Genomic DNA, 17,305 nt, shown 5'->3' with positions numbered 1-17,305 from the left:
CCTTTTGATTTTCTTCACACCTGCATTTGTGATTGGTTTGTTTAAGGACGTCTAATCTCTGACTTTGGTAAGATGGAAGATTATGGAACTGTTCTATTGGCATCTCCAGAGGCGTATGCAGTCACTGGCCATCTATTGAGCTACTTGCGAAGGGGTGCTGGATATTATCTGGGTTAAACAGGTTCTACTGTTCTCCACATTGATCTCTGCCTTCAATTGCTACTTCTTAGACTTTAGGCCTTTCAGCATTTCTGTTTGCCTTGTTACTGGTGGGTTCTCCCTACATCTCTGATTCTGAGTTGCTTTCCAGGTTTCTATTCAAATGCTAATCCCTGTACAATTTTACCCGGGGTTGCTAAGCACTTCATGAAAGTACTGTAGGCCCCTGGGTGTGAATCCCTCCAATCAGTTTTTTTTGTCCTAGGAGGAGGGTTTTGAGGTAGAAGAGTTATTGCTCTTTCGGGCTCATTACACCTCCTTGCTCCACTTTCCTTCAAGGAGCCTGCCTTTGAGGGGACCCTCTCCCGGGCTAAGTTCTGGTCTCCCCTGATTGCACTGCTATTGTTTCACTTTCCTTGAACTGTGTCCCCTAAGTGATTACAATCCCTGTGGGACAGGCTTAACTCCTCGTGAAACAGTCTCTTGTAGGGAGTTCCCCCAAAACTCTCTCCTTACTTAATGTAAGGTCTTCATCATTCCTAGACCTAAAACCTTTCTGACTCTTCTTTCCAGTGTAATCCCCAAAGTCTAGGTTCTCCTAGCACCAGTCTGTATCCACTTCCATTATTCTTGAAGGTAATAATTATTTTGTTTTCTTCTCTACTTTATTGCTGTGTCTAAAGCTTGAACAGTGCAGGGTGCTCTTTCTGGACAAGGACCTAATTCTGCATTCATTCATTACTTGGTCAATGGGGGACTTACGCACTCAACCAGGTGAAAGTGTGTTACGTGCTAGGTAGCATGCTATTTTGCTCATGCTGTGGCATACCCGTGAGTGCTTGTTAGAGACTGGGCTAGAATTGGCCTACTGTGATCAATCTCTTGTCTGCACCTGATTTTATGCTAGATACTTTAGTCGTTTACGTCGCCCGGCACCTCAGCCATGCTGCTTCCATTGTATGGGCATGCAGCCTCTTTACTGGCCCAAGGCACTACAGCCCCTGTAGGGAAAAGTAAGTATAACTATAATTGTAATCATACATGACAATGTCCAATTGCGAGGAAAGGTATCCGGACGCTTAGCACAAACTGCCCTGAAGACTGGTGTGATGCAGAGAAATCAACAGAAGCAAATTAAGATCAATAATTTCTCACCTGATTAACCAAATGTTCCTACCATCCTTACAATGCTTCACTAAACCCTGTCAAAGAGAAAGAAATACTCAAACAAGGACGTCCTTTGGTGGAATGTAGTTTTGTTTCCTTTTTGAGTATTTTTTGTACGTTTAGAATTTGTTTTGCAAATTGGTGGCTGCTGATGTGCTGGAAGTGAAAGTTGAGCAGAATGCTTGCCTGCCCCGGATCTTAACATAGAATTCTGCTTGAAAATCTCACACAAGTCTTATTGCTCGTTAGACCTACAATTTCACAAATTCTAGTATTAAACTTAATTTGGCTTTATACTTTAGCACAAATAAGATAAACAGGAATGTATGCTCCAACTCCAATTGAATAGCTTCAACTTCGGCATTTGGTAAAAGACCCAGAAGGAATCTCCAGAATTTACTTTTTAAGAATATCGGATTAGTTTCCCAGACCACCAATCTACTACAATATCTTTGTAGTAATCTTAGCTATGTAAATTATTGTTGAAGAGGTGATTAGTTATCCAATTAAGTAATTCAATTGAGACAAAACTTCAAATCGAAACAGAGGCATTATTGCATTGAATCTGGATACATTTGTTCATAGATTCATTTGCAATAAAGAGCACACCAAAATGGGTAACTGTTATGGCTTACACATTGATATTATTTAAAAAAACAATCTCATGTTTTATCCCCTGTGGTTTTTATTTTTGGAGTATAAATGTTCCCCTTTTGCCACTACCTGAACTTAGTTGTTTCCATTTCTGTAGCCCTAATTGTGTTCAGGAGAGAAGGAACACATTGTGCTACCCATCAATATATCTGTCAATAGTTTCAAAAGTTCTGTAATTATATGCATTGAATAAGAAATATGCCAAAATGTAGCCATGCTTAATCCACAGAATGTTCTTACTGGCTTTTTGTACAATTTTTCCTGAGTATATATTGACAAGGTGACATTGGCAAAGCCGCATGTTGAGCCAACCGGGGCAATTCGTACCCGATTCTCCAAAGATCTGCACCTTATATGTTTCAGAACATCGTCCGAAGTTGCCATTAAAACATGCATCCTCAAATATAACAGAGCCAAACTAAAACGTATAATTAAAGGCAATTTACAATTTAACTTTCAATCAGCAAAGACTTGGAAAGATCACCATAATCTCTATGGTCATCAAATGGCACCACAATAATGGTAGAAAAAGGAGCCTTTCCTCAATTGTTATAACAGGGGGCCTTAAGACCGATCCTCTACACCTCTGCTAATTCATGTAGGCACCACTTGAATTCCTAGAACACACGCACACAGTATGTCCCTTTTCCTGTTTTGCAACAAGGCTTTGCACACTTTCCCTTTACAAGCCTTATCTTCACTTTGAATAGTTTAATTATTACACTTTTTATTAATTTTGTATTATACAAATACTTGTTTTCTTTTTAGATGGGTAATTCACAATTGATTCGTTGTTTGTCAGCACTATAAATAAAATGTGTTTCATTCAATATTTATGATTCTGTGACATTGGCAAATATACTTTTATAAAATGGTTGAATCAATCACCCTATTTTAATATTTTAAAGCAAGGTCAAGCGATATAACTGTGTGTGTTGATCTTTCTACATTTCTAGGCATACCAGGGATCATAAACCTGAAACTGGTCATTTCCTCATATACCCACACACCACTAAACGACTCTTGCTTAGATGTCCAAAATCAAGTTACTGGCACCCTTTTAGTTCGGTCACAAAGGGCTCCTTTTTGAGATAACTCTGTGTTGGCAAGAATTAAGCAGGCTTTTGATGCACATTCCCAAATGTATTGTTGGGTGTGATTTGTATTATAGCTGTTTCTCAGATGTAATTCTAGTATGCATTTGAGGATCAATTCTAGAGATTGCAATTAGTCATGTGTTCCAAGTTTTATTCTTTATACATATTATTTTATTATGGTGAACACAAATGGAAGTAGCCTTTCCATTATCTTTCAATCTTGCTGCTGGAAAATTAGGGTGTCCTTTACTTGTGTTTTTATTAAATCCAATGATTACATTTTTTTACAGTAATCTGTTTCGATCGACATTTAGCTGCAAGTTGCCACTGTCAGAATGCCTGCATAAACTGTGATTAGTAATATGTATTTAATAATTACCTTTGTGCATACGACAACCTCATTATTTCTCTATAGATGGAGTTGTTCAGCAGCTTCATTAAGGCTTTGATTAGAGTTTGAATGAGCTGGTTCGTTTGTAGCATTCAAGCTGATAAAATCCATGGGCACCTGCTCTATCCCTGCAACCTGAGGCACTGTAGATGTTCTAGCTATAAAGCCCATAACATCTCCCCATTCTGTGCTGGCTAGTGCTAAGTTGGTCAAAGGTATGGACCCCCGCCCTAGCTCCTTAGCAAACTGTGCTGTAACTGCAATTTTTTAGATATTGTTTTTTCCAGGGAACCCTGAACTCCTTTTTGGGCTGGATATGCCTTCCATTATTTCTTTTAATTACAAAGTGCTGTGTAGAAATGCCTCTTGTGCCACCTTATGCTAGGAGGTAGCCATTTGTTTTTTGGTTAAGCCTTTTGCTTACTGCTTGTACTATGATTCATAAAACGGGTCCCTGCTTCTGCAATGCAGATGTAAGACTAAACTGATTTAACTAATGAATCCCTGACATCACAAATAGTAGTGCATTTACCATGAGATTGCCATGTTCCTAAAGTGACTAAGGTTGGGTTCGTGGTATTTAGGAGCAGAGGTAATGGACAGAGATGTCTGGAGTATGCACCCGGTGAGCGGTCAAACACACGTTTAACATGAATAGCACAATGAATTAAATCATTATCTGCTGGTTGAGCAGCAAAGAAAGTGGGTGGGGGCGTAGAGTGAGTATAATTTCCTTAGTTTCCACCTATCCTTCAGCACTTAGCTTTTCACTGCTGCTTACATCCTAGTAGGGCTTTAATGCTCCCACATTCTAGCGCTACATGGCCTGACGGTTACCACCCCCCCCATTACCCCAATGTCCCCAGACGCAGAATGGTTGCCATATGAAACCCCTTATTAAGAATTTAATTTTATGTCAACTTTCTGACTGTAAGTAACTGGGTTATTTTGAATGATGTTTCTCTTCCTTCGCTATTTATCAATGTGATTGTCTGCATCTAGGAAGCAGTGTGTGTGTGTGTGTGTGTGTGTGTGCGCGCTTGCAGCATTGTTTACTTTCTTTAAATTTGTGAAGTGTGTACTCGTTCGCCACCTATAACAATTTGTCTTTATTGACAACAGAACAAGCAGCTGGCTCCAGCCCTTCAGATCACACCACAGACTGCTACCATTGCATTTGATAATGTGTATTTTGAATACCTAGAGGGTCAGAAGGTTCTCAACGGGCTATCGTTTGAAGTTCCTGCAGGAAATAAGGTGGCCATTGTTGGAGGCAGTGGATCAGGGTAAGTTGCAGCATAGCTTTTGATTTTTAATTGTTTGCTTCTTGTCTGCACATTTGCATGTAGCTTGTTTACACTTCTAGAAGAGCATTCACATTGGTTACCAGTTATGTGTCAAAGAAGTTAAGAAGTGACCATTCAAATTGCCAATTACATTCCATGCTCCAATATTTTTTGTCTGAAAGAGCAGCCTGTAGGACCTATTAACTATCTCCTACATCTCCTATATGTGTATTTCTTTTGCATACATTTGCAAATTTGCCATCCTCGTGCTCATCACCTTCTGTTTATGTTGCAAAATAGGAAAGTCCGTCTTTTACATATGCATGCCTATATGCCTATGATGCAACATACCATAGGCATGCCTTATATGCATGCCTATGATAGGCAACACCATTTGCCATTTTATGTGCCTTTTTGAAAACATGATGCTTATTGTTAAGCACCAGTAACCTTTTTGAGATGGGCAATATTTGGAAAATGATTAGCAATGCTTGTGATTTGCCTGATATCCTTATTCAGTTGATTTCCCCCCACTCTTAACAAAATGGTTGCCACATTGCTTAACATTTTGAGCGACACAAGCAAAAAGATGTTATGACATCTGCCTGAAATTAACATTGTTTTTGTTTAAAATATAACCCTGTCCCTTGATCGCAACCCTTCTGACACCTGATCACTATCGCTTTCTGACCCCTGGTATCAGTGGGATCCCCTCCCTGCACCCCTGGGTGCAATGCAAACTCTTGTATGGCATATTTTACTGGCAACACCATCAGATATATGTTATGTTAATCTGGCATATATTGGTGCAGCCTGCATTTGACATGTATGTCCACAGCCAGCATGTAAATGTGTTTATACTGACATTTAATGTAGGCAAAGGCCTAATGAAAGTGCTCCTGTGCACTGTTGGTAACTTGCATCTTTTGGATGTTTTCATGTTACCCAACACAACTGTGGATTTTTACCCAGTTGTTTACTACAGAAAGTGTGATGTAAAAAGCACCTTTTTAATCCCCTCACCACTCCCACTCAACCCTCTTGGTTGGTTCAGGCGTATCTTCACACCCCTTCAATTAAAAAAATACACCTACCACCACTGGACCTTCCTTCCCTTTAGCTTTGCTGCTTTGTCCTGGCAAAAACCCAAACCCATGTCCTTTTGACCTCCTTCAATATACAAAAGGCTTGTAGATTAAAAATACAATGTGTAGGTAGGGCAGAGTGTGGGTGTGGTTGGGCATCAATCTCTGTATTTCAGTCCAGTCTGGGAAAAAGAGTTGGAGAGTTTTTTGTTGTAAAAAAAAGTGCAGATTTTTTAGGGGACCTAGACAGTAGTCCTTTCCCTGCCTTTCTCTCCTTGAAAACTAATTTTGGGGGAAGATGATGTAGCTTAAAGGATGCAACAGATGTTTTAATGAAACTGTTTCATGATTTATCAACTCAAAGGATATGAATTAACAAAAATGATTTAAAAATAAATAAATTCAACATTGCAGGAAAAGCACAATTGTGAGGTTATTATTTCGCTTCTATGAACCCCAGAAGGGAAGCATTTACGTGAGTGGACAGAACATACAGGAAGTCAGCTTAGAAAGCTTACGGAAGGCTATCGGAGTTGTGCCCCAGGTATTTGACTTGTTTTCCATGTACTACATTATTAGTGTGTTGTATGTTTTTGATGCTTTTTTTAAATGCTGATAAAATGCTCAATTGAATATGCTGTACCAACATCCGGTAGGGGTCACCACAATACGTGTTTTAGCCACAACCATTGCATTGGAATCATAGCTGAAAAGATGAACAATGTGTAAAACAGTTTGTTAGTTAAAAAACAATCCTGACCAATTCAGGTATTCAAAATGGCTGCCAGTGAAAGTAGCCATACAGACAGGAGTGAAGAATACATTGGAGATAATGCAAGTTGACTCATTTCTTTTCCAATGGCGAGCGAATTTGAGAAGCATGTTGGGAATGTTACCTGTTAGTATCTTAATGAATGATTGGGGAAGAAAGAGTAACTCGGTTGGTTACTTTATTTAGTAACATGGATGACTATCTTTTTGAATAAGTCTTCTTCTTAAGTATCTTGTTTCATATAGCTATTATTTATCTGGACTAACAAAATTGGCAATTGAGTCAACCGTGACATACATCGTTTGAGACCGGAATCCCAATTCAGAATGTGTACGTTTCCTCATGAAAGTTTAACCTTTCGGAGAAAGCCACTTTTTAAAATATCCTCTTATAAATGTGAATTGCATAATTAATGGATTTTGCTTTAATTTCTAAATAGCAGTGCACCCCATTGTTTGGGTGGACCCAGAGTAGTTTTTAATCCCTGTACTGCTTTTACTCTTGTTCCTTTCATCTCACATTGTCCAGTAACTTGATCTTGCACTGGTGGCCAGTGTTCGTTATAAGACTACTGTGTACTGGGCCAACTAAATTCACCTACAACCACAAAGCCACCAGTTTCAACGATACTAATAAAATACACTCTGGACCTGGAGCAGAGACGGAAACCGTGGGGCGAGGGAGCACTCTAAATTAGTTAACATACATCTGGGGTCTTTCCACCATCCAAAAGGGTGTTGGACACACCAAAATAGCCAGTCTTCTCAATCGAAGTAGAGGTCTTGTAAGTGACCTGCATATGGGAAAAAACAATAACCAGTGTACTAGCTGCAGTCTTTATGAAAGCCCTCCGTGCCCACTTTCCAGGATAAGGTCTCCAACTGAAGTAACCTTAAAGTTGTGATTTGAGATGCGAGGCAAGCCAGCCCATCTTCAGAGGAACCTTTTGACTTCACAACATTGAAAAATGCCTCTTTACTGTCTTCAAGCTGGTCCTGATACCTAAAATTCCAGTCTTCTACTAGAAATGTCTTGACTGATAACATTCTTGCACTGGAGCATGTCTTGTAATGGATTGCATCCTCCCACAGATTCCTAATCCGCATGGCTCCAGTGACAGCTGTTCTCAGAAAATGTCACTATAAAGTTTAGAATACTTAGACTGTTAGGCAAAGTTTGTATGATGTACCCTTTGGGAACTCTACACACAACTAGGACTACAGGTGTAAGCAAACCAACCTTTGGTATAAGTCTGTACTACACAGTTTTGGTAGCAGGCTGAGCAGCCAGGCTTCTCTCAGGAGGGGAATGTGAGAAGTAATGATGTTACACAGAGGTCTACAATCACAAGTGTTCAAATAGACTCTTACACTCAAGGTTTCTTGGATAAATACTTCTTAATTTATCAGTCATTTATAAAACATTCATTGGAAGGAGGTAATTATATAACACACAAATATACTCCAATACTTTTCAAAAGAGGAGTAAAAGGCAAAGGTCATCAGAATATAAAAGACTACAGTTATTCTTTGACAATGCAAATACTTTGAGTTCACCAGAAGAGTCAATTCAATAGGCTAGGCCAAAGTCAATGGGCTGAACTCTTAGATAGGATAAAGCGGTTCTGGTAAGTAAACGGTAAAGTCTCTGCACAAGTTCTCAGAAATAGCTTGTAAAAAGAACCATATGTTGGGTCACAAGCTGATTAGGCCTGCGAGTTGCAAAAGTTTCAAGCACTTTCACCGCGAGAGGTAAGTTCTCAGTCCTTTCTCACAGTACCTTACAATGAAGAAAGAGGCAGCTGATGACTTCTGTTCCTGGCAGTTCCTGCAGATCTCGCTGTTCCTGAGCCTCTGTCGTGGGGACAAGAGAAAGGACGTCGTGGGACTCCTGCACTGGGACTGGTTAAAAAGCTTGCAACTGGCAAACTTCAATTCCGGTGGCTGTAAGCAACGCCCACAAACTAGTGTCCCTCTCCCTGGTCCTACGGTTTCCTCCAGCAACTCTGAGGAACATAAACCAGCTCAGAGATAGATGTCCAGGTGGCTTACTTGGGAGTTGATTGGTCCGACCAACTCAAAGGGAGAAGTCGTCCTTTGCAGGGCTTCTCTGTCGATGCAAACTTGGCGATTCGGACCTGCAGCAAGGCTTCACCGGGCAAACAAACTGTCCAGGAGTTGCAGCAGCCGTCCTCTTCACGCTCTTCTTCGGTTCCTTCATCCAGTGGCCCGCCAAAGGTGAATGAACAAAGAGACCAAACTTGGTTTGGCATGCAGAGAAACACTAGAAGGACCTTTCCACAAAGAAATGGCGAAAAAAGGAGACCGGGACTTGTTTTTACAAAGGGGGCTCAAATGCCATCTTGAAAAACATGGCTTCTGCGATTTAACGTTACCGGAGCATTCGTGGTTGGGAAAAATCATGGTAGTTAGTTGTAAAACCACTGCTACCAGCCATTTTGAGAGGAAAGGGTAGCATTTGACTACTACATGGTTATCTAGACACAGGGGGTTCTAAGTAACCCCTCCACACTCTATTGTAAAATAGGGTGTGCTGGTTCTAGGAATTTAAGACTAGTAAAGTCAATTTCACTTTACTTACTCTGGGAAACCATAGTTTATCCCAGAGAAGGTAGTTAGACCTTGGGAAAGCCTAAAAGGCTTACCTGTTTCACTGCACTGAGGGTGCTGTGTGACACAATTGCAAAAGATGATGCCTATGGAGTTGGTTAGACTCCATAACCAAGAAAACAGAGGTAAAACATATATCAAAATACATGAGACGGTGGGGGGAAAAAGGGTCACAATCTCTCCAGGTACGAAAATCAAGTCCTCAAAATCCAGCAAAGTTTCTAGGGGTCTCTAAGGTGAAGGGGAATTAACATATTTTGAGATTTCTCCCTAACAACTGTCATCTCCAGTGCTGATCTTTCTGGACTCCGGACAGGGATGGCTCCTCCATAATGGGCGATGGGGCATCGACCGACCCATTTGGGATGAGCAGCCAACCAGCCCACTTCAACCCCTAAGCGCTTGCAGCTGAGGGACGGCTTGCGCTATTGGGCTTGCTTGAACCTGCAGAGGGAAATGCAGTTTCCTTTTGACATTTGTAGTCCAGTGCACATGTCCAATGGACTATGCAAGGGCATGGGCCATTGGGGTTGTAGGCTGGGGTGTACTGCAGCTCTAAATGTGGAAGGGGGTGTCCTGCAGAGCTGCTGGGGCATACTCCAGAGGGTGCCCTGGCACCTGTGCGCGAACCTGGACCTGCTCCCTGCACAAATTCATATTGCGCCAGAGCTGTCAAATCAGATTTTAGTGCAGGGCTGCAGGTATGAGAAAAGCATATGTTGTCTTTGGTTTTGTCCCCCTTTAATGATGTATCTGTGACAACTTTCCACGTGCTACTTTCTCACATTCTTGTTGGAGGTTTTTGGACCTCTCATACTCTATTGATCCAGGCTTTCTCAGCTAGGCTGTGGTCTGTTCGCACTTGGTATTTCCCCTCTCCTGGGTCCTCTCTCGTTGCAACTATCATGTTAACTTGATAGTCTTGTCTGTCCTCCTTTATTACAACATTGTATTCCAGTTTCTCCCCTTTTCATCTTGTTGCACATATAGTAACTTCCCTCGTTTATCTGGTCTTTGTTCGGAGACTTCATAGAGTTCCCAGAGAGGGTTATTCGGTCTCCTCTCGATCAGCTTTATACAGTTCCAATTACACAAGTTTATATTAAGTAACCCATTGTGAGTACTGGGACTGGTTTCTCTTCCCGTCTTCTTTTGCCCCGGCAGTCTCATGTTCTCCCTGTTTGTTTTGCAATGTTGCAGGTGTGACCAGTTGAGGGTTAGCTCACTTTTACCACGAGGGGAGCCCCTTCCTCTGAGGGTAGGGAGGTGAGCCTCCTAAGCAACATTCCCCCTAGGGGTGGCTGTAAGTGGGACCTTACAGGGATAGACTTCCCTCTTGGGGATAAGGACTCCCTTTCCACTATTCTCAGATAACCAGTGTGGCCCCATCAGTTGACATTCAACTAGACTCCTCTTATATCTGTTACTGTACAGTAACAGCAGAAGAAAAGTATCAGCCTGATATTCTGAAGAGTAACAACACAAGAGTGATAAAGAAGACCTGTCTGTCAATCACGGGGACGAAGAAACCTACAGGAGTTATGAAGAGTATACCTTCAACACAAAGGAAAGACTATTCAGAGAAGCTGTCGAAGCCCCAGTGTAGTGTAATAAGTGAGAGGGACAAGAGAATCAGGAAGAGAGACCCAGGAGTTTCAAACCGGCTGGCAGAGGGACGCTGGTAACTCGAGGAGAATGTTAGTTTGTGCACCGGCAAACCGCAGGAGAGCAGACGTGCCCGAAGTGCACCACCCACAGAACAGGCTGGGGAGAGGTTGTCCAGAAGCTGTAGGGACATTGGTACAGGGCTGCAGAAGAGCCCCCACCTGACATTCCTGAAATGTAGCGGGCTACGGACGGACCGCGGCAGGTCTGTCAGACAGAAGGAAACTCCAAGAGGGAGCAGGGCTTGAAACGTGGTGGCCAGGAAGGGGAAAGAGTAAAGACCCTTTTCATTGCTGATCCCACACACCATCACTGTAGCATATCGAACGAAAGAATGGAAGAAGGTAGGGAAGTCATAGTGACTGACAATGGAACAGAAGCCAAGAACAATGCTGATTCAGTAACGCAGCCCAATTACACCAACAATAAAGGGGATAGCGGGAGACCCAGGGAAGAGGCCATGAAAAATAAGTGGGACACTCACATTTATACACTTTCGCAACTGAATATAAATATTTGAGTCATAGTACTCATCCCAGTGATTCGCAAGAGTACAAAAAGAGTGAGGATTATTCAGGGACTTACCATATTCGTCACAGTGAATGCCAGGAGTATAAGAAGAGTAGTCCTACTTGTCCCAATGAATGGCAAAAGTACAACCAAAGGGATACTCTTTCAAGGACTTATCATAGTTGTGCCAGTGAATGGCAAAAATAGAATAAGAATGAGAATTATGTAGGGACTAATCATTTGTCGCAGTGGGTGGCAAGAACATCAGAAAAGCAAGAGTCAAATATGAACTCAACCTACTTGTCTCAGTGAGAAGAGAAATCGGAAAGAAGGGTTGTGAGGTACAACACCTCTTCAGAGATTCTCAAGAAAAAGAGAACATCCCGAGAGGAGTTTGAAGAGTCAAGGGAACTAATATAAAGGGCCTGGAAAGCTCCTTGAAAGATCTGAAGGACCTATTACAGGAGATGGCCAAGATCCAGCTCTTAGAACTTTGTTGAAAAAGAAATCCTGGAGAAGGACTCATTCTGCTGGTCTTTAGTTGTTTAGCAATAGCGGTAGTGTCAGAGCAGTTTAGGGTTGGACAGAGGAGAGACACTTTTACTTTGGACTAGACCATTGGCAACAAGCACCCTAGTTTAGTTGTGTAAGGTAGGGAAACCCTTAGGCAGGGAATGTTAGGCATTCTCTTCATCGTTTTACAATAAACCTCTTGAAAATGGCATCTATTGGTCTGTCTCCTCCTTTTGACCTACTAGACAGGCGCCACGGCATTCGCTTGGGTGATCCTCTACGATACTGCCTTTCTTGTGCCTTGGTTTCGTTCTGCTTCCGTGCGCGGTTTCCCTTCTGCTATGTGCTGATGTTGACATTGGGGAGCTGTTCGCGTGCTCAGTTGCCTTCTCGTTCTGGGTTCTCGTTGGTCTCCTGTTCTCGGCTTCCCTTCTCTATTCTATGGAGGTTAATGTTGGGAAGCTGTTTGCCGTCCAACTTGCCTCCCCTGATGGTCTTGATGTGTTTTTTGTCAGGTGTCACTATATGGGTTTGGTCTTGCCACCACAGGACACGGGACTCTGCGTTCTTGTTTCACAACGATTCCTCCATTGTTTGGGATACACTGGGCCTACAGCCTCTCACTCTGGCGTTCTGAAGCTCTTTGAAAACCACAAGCTCTGTGGCTCGTCTCAGGTCTGCCTCTCCAAGACCTGCTTATGTCCAGGCTGCCCCTTCGTAGGGTACTCTCTGCTTCTCCATATTCCTCCACTCGTCTCAGTATGTGCCTCCTCTTGGAGATGGTCATTTTCCTTCCTTGGTCTGGTTGGTTCCAATATTGCTTTCAACCAAATAAGCAGATTTTACATTCGTCTTCGAGTCCTTGTCCCCTAAGGGGAGTGTCTCCCAGTGAGGTCCCACACACAGAGCGGGTCTTGCGGAGCGGGCTCACCTCCCTAGCCTCAAAGGGAGAGGCTCCCCCCTTGGAGCGAAGGGACAAACACCTTCGATTCATCACAGTTCCTTCTACAAAGTGTCTTCCACTAGCTACACAGCTGAACTGGTCTACCACATAGGGCTAGCTTATAAGGAGTAATGATTGCAGAAGGTGTTGGCTATGACACAGAAGTGCTTCGATCTACTGAGACTCCTCAGGGGGATGCTCTAGTATCTCTTTTCCACATAGAACCCTTACAATCATATCCCTGATTTCTGATGCTTGTGAATCTGCTTAGAATCACATGCTGTGCATATAGTCCGACATCTAATGGAAATCGCAGAGTATTTCATCTTTCTTTCGAAGATCGAAAGGGGACATTGACATGGGTGTGACCATAACACTATCCCTAACGTGACGTGTAGTGTACCCAAAATCCCTCACACGTTGAGATCCCTCAGATTGTTTTTTTCCACCAACCTAGTTGGTCGCCTATGCGGAGCTCGCAAGAGTTTTATATTGCAAACTTTATCCCCACGACCTACAGTCGTCTAGTCTCCCAACTAATCTTTTTGATTACCACGTGGTTTTCCTGCCGCCGAAAAATCTACAACTGCTTGACAACTGTCAACCACGTGGCATCTTTGTGGGGCTTTGGGTTTATTCATCTCTAAGAATGCATTTCCTTTACCTTTCTAAGGCCTTATTGTGAACATATCCCCCTCCTGGGCAATCTTTTCCACCTCCAGACCCTTCTGCCTCTTCCATTTGGACGAAGTTGAGATTTGAACAATACATGGGCAAAATGGCCCAGTTTATTGACTTTTCTTATGGGTACATTACACCCAAAAGACCCAGGGAAGATGCTGCCTGCCCCTTTCCTTACAAACTGCAGAAATTTGCCATCTCTGCACAGCAACACCAGGAGGATATCTTGGATGTCCTAGAGGACCCAGCACAGGAGGATACCTATGAGGACATTAATTCCTTTGCACAAGACACAGCTGATCAGGACCCAGACTGGGATCAAGATCAGGAGGGCCCTTGGGTGTCACCAACACATACCCTTGACCCAGAAATCATCTGTCTAGATCCCCCTTCTTCGCCTCCACAGAGGGAGTAGTCACCTGTTGGCGACCAGATGTTGTCCTTATTGTGAACATATTCCCCTCCTGGGCAATCTTTTCCACCTCCAGACCCTTCTGCCTCTTCCATTTGGACTAAGTTGAGATTTGAACAATACATGGGCAAAATGGCCCAGTTTATTGACTTTTCTTATGGGTACATTACACCCAAAAGACCCAGGGAAGATGCTGCCTGCCCCTTTCCTTACAAACAGCAGAGGACCCAGCACAGGAGGATACCTATGAGGACATTAATTCCTTTGCACAAGACACAGCTGATCAGGACCCAGACTGGGATCAAGATCAGGAGGGCCCTTGGGTGTCACCAACACATACCCTTGACCCAGAAATCATCTGTCTAGATCCCCCTTCTTCGCCTCCACAGAGGGAGTAGTCACCTGTTGGCGACCAGATGTTGTCCTTATTGTGAACATATCCCCCTCCTGGGCAATCTTTTCCACCTCCAGACCCTTCTGCCTCTTCCATTTGGACTAGGTTGAAATTTGAACAATACATGGGCAAAATGGCCCAGTTTATTGACTTTTCTGATGGGTACATTACACCCAAAAGACCCAGGAAAGATGCTGCCTGCCCCTTTCCTTACAAACTGCAGAAATTTGCCATCTCTGCACAGCAACACCAGGAGGATATCTTGGATGTCCTAGAGGACCCAGCACAGGAGGATACCTATGAGGACATTAATTCCTTTGCACAAGACACAGCTGATCAGGACCCAGACTGGGATCAAGATCAGGAGGGCCCTTGGGTGTCACCAACACATACCCTTGACCCAGAAATCATCTGTCTAGATCCCCCTTCTGCGCCTCCACAGAGGGAGTAGACACCTGTTGGCGACCAGATGTTGTTCAATGCTATTTTAAAAAGAGCAGCCAATCATTTCCAGATTGCAACACATGAGGCAGCTCCAGACTAAGACTTTGAGGATATCCTCAAGAGAAGCCTCTGATTAGTCAAGCCACCCCCTTACTGAACTCTATAAAGAGGTGCATGGCCCCTTCATTACTGTTGCCGTCTCACACACGGGCGGTCAACCCCCGGGTTGAAAAATTATTCCACCTGTCACCTTCCGAACCCATTCTACGTAAGGGGGTCATGCTACACTGGACTCCTTAGTGGTTGCAACCACTCCAAAAAGGGAAGGGGTTCCACTGTCCTCAGCAGAATCCCTTCGAGACAAAGTCTGTAAAAATCTTTATGCCCTGGGTAAACGGGTCACTGCCTTTGCTGCCTACTCTACTAGGATCACAAACAATACCACTCTCCTGGCAAGTTACAGCGATGTCTAATGGGGCCTAGTACAAGAGGGCCTTCAAGATGTCCCAGAGCCCACCCGATCATGCCTGCTGGTGGTTGTGACTGAGGGCAGACAGGTTACCCATAACATATTGAACACACTTGACTCTGCGGAGACCGCTGGACGCACCCAAATCACAGCTAAACCCTTCGACCAGCGCGGAGGCTCTAACTCACGCCGGTCCTTTTGTGGGCAATCTTTCTCACTCTCTCCCCATGGACAATATGGCTCAGGGAGTACCCCCTGGTCCTCCAGCCAAGGGTCTTCTAGTAACAACCAATACAAAGAGGCCTTCGTAGGGGCAAGGGTAGAGTCAGGAACTCTACTCCAAGAGGTTCCCTGGCCTCCACCTGAAAGTGACTTAGCGGTTCAGGTCCCCTCCCATGCTTCCCCTGGCGGGGGTCTTTTGTCATCATTCATCCACGCCTGGGAGGGGATCACTTCAGACCAGTGGGTACGAAAGACCGTTGCCCACAGGTACTGAATCGAGTTTCACCGACTACCTTGATACCGCTCACCAAGAAACAGACGCTTGTCGCCAGAACACCTTCTTATCCTGCTGGAAGAGGTTCAGGTCCTGCTGGAAAAGGGCACCATAGAAGTCGCCCTCCTTCTCCAGGTAAACAAGGGCATTTATTCAGTGTACTTCTAGTACCCAAAAAGGATCTCACCATGCGCCCTGTTCTAGACCTGCTCACTGCAAAAAATGTCAAACCTCAAAAGTTCAGAATGACAAAACTGCAGGAAGTAATACCACTGCTGCAGCAGGGGGATTACATCACCACATTGGACATGAAAGATGCATACTTTCATATTTCAATGTTGCCAGCGCACAGAAAGTACCTCAGGTTCATGATAGAGGACCCCCACCATCAGTTCAAGGTTCTCCCCTTCAGCATTGCCTCAGCACCAAGGGTATTATCAAAGGTACTGGCGGTAGTAGCTGCTCAACTGCACATGCAGTCCATCCCAGTCTATCCTTACCTTGATGACTGGCTCATAACAGGGGATTCGTACGGAACATGCCAAATGAATACCCAGAAGACTAGATCTTCTCTTCAACCTAGGATTCTAGAATAAATCCAGTCTAGACCACAATCAAGTCAAACCGTTTCTGGGGCCTCTAATCCAGACCAAAGACTGCCTCGTCTTCCCCTCCAACGAGAGGGTTAAAAACATGCTGTTCCAGATCCCTCACTGTGTAGCTAGTCACAGGTGATCGTACGCAAAGGCATGTGACTGTTCAGGATGATGGCTTCCTGCTTCTACCTAGTTCCTCACACTCGTCTGCACATAGGCTCCATGCAAGAGTGACTCTCGAGCCAATTGTCAGGCCAGCGGCCAGTGGGACGATCTAGTGGTGGTCTTGGCAGCCCTCGTTCAGTCTCTGCAGTGGAGGTCAAGAGAAAACCACCTGCAGGGGAAGACCTTCACCACCCCAGCAGTAGAAGCCACTCTCAACAGAGACATATCTCTGACAGGCTCACCTCCTTCAACAGAGGACGCTCAGAGTGTGGTCCCCAGTGGTAGCATCCAGCCACATCAACCTGTTGGAACTGCTAGCAGTGTTCAAGCCCCGGAAGGCTTTCCAAACACATCTCCAGTGCAAAACAGTTCCAGTCCTCCCGGACAGTACTACGGCCATGTGTTAATTAAACAAGGGGGCACTCGCCCTCTAGGGCTGTCCCAGAACATATGGAAGTGGGCTCTCAAACACATGTTCCTCCTTTCACAACATGTTCCAGGGGAACTCGATCTTCTGGAAGACGTACTCAGCAGAGACGTCCCCCTACCCATAGAGCACAAGTGGCGGCTACAGGAGGACATTGTACTCCACGTCTTCGCAGAATGCAGCTGCCCAGAGATTGACTTATTCACCACTCTGGAGAACGCCCAATGCCCAGATTACACCTCCAGGTACCCTCAGAACTGCCCCAACGGGGGGCGTGGCCAACTGCGAGGCGATGCAGACGTGAGTCCCTTCGGCTCCCGCTGCCGCATGATACATCCTGGAAAACCAG

General features: G+C 44.1%; 1 protein-coding gene across 1 annotated transcript in view; it reads left to right on the top strand.

Moving 5' to 3' along the window:
• Nucleotides 1-17,305, top strand: part of ABCB7 (ATP binding cassette subfamily B member 7) — a 1,379,199-nt gene that overhangs the window by 1,040,328 nt on the left and 321,566 nt on the right. Inside the window, exons 11-12 of the mRNA XM_069612580.1 lie at nucleotides 4,591-4,754; nucleotides 6,254-6,383. Coding sequence (XP_069468681.1) covers nucleotides 4,591-4,754; nucleotides 6,254-6,383 — 294 coding nt within the window. The remainder of the gene's footprint in view (nucleotides 1-4,590; nucleotides 4,755-6,253; nucleotides 6,384-17,305) is intronic.

This window comes from Ambystoma mexicanum, chromosome 5p (assembly GCF_040938575.1).
Source record: "Ambystoma mexicanum isolate Mex_15411 chromosome 5p, UKY_AmexF1_1, whole genome shotgun sequence".
Taxonomy (NCBI): Eukaryota; Metazoa; Chordata; class Amphibia; order Caudata; family Ambystomatidae; genus Ambystoma; species Ambystoma mexicanum.
This window is presented reverse-complemented; position numbering and strand designations above follow the sequence as displayed.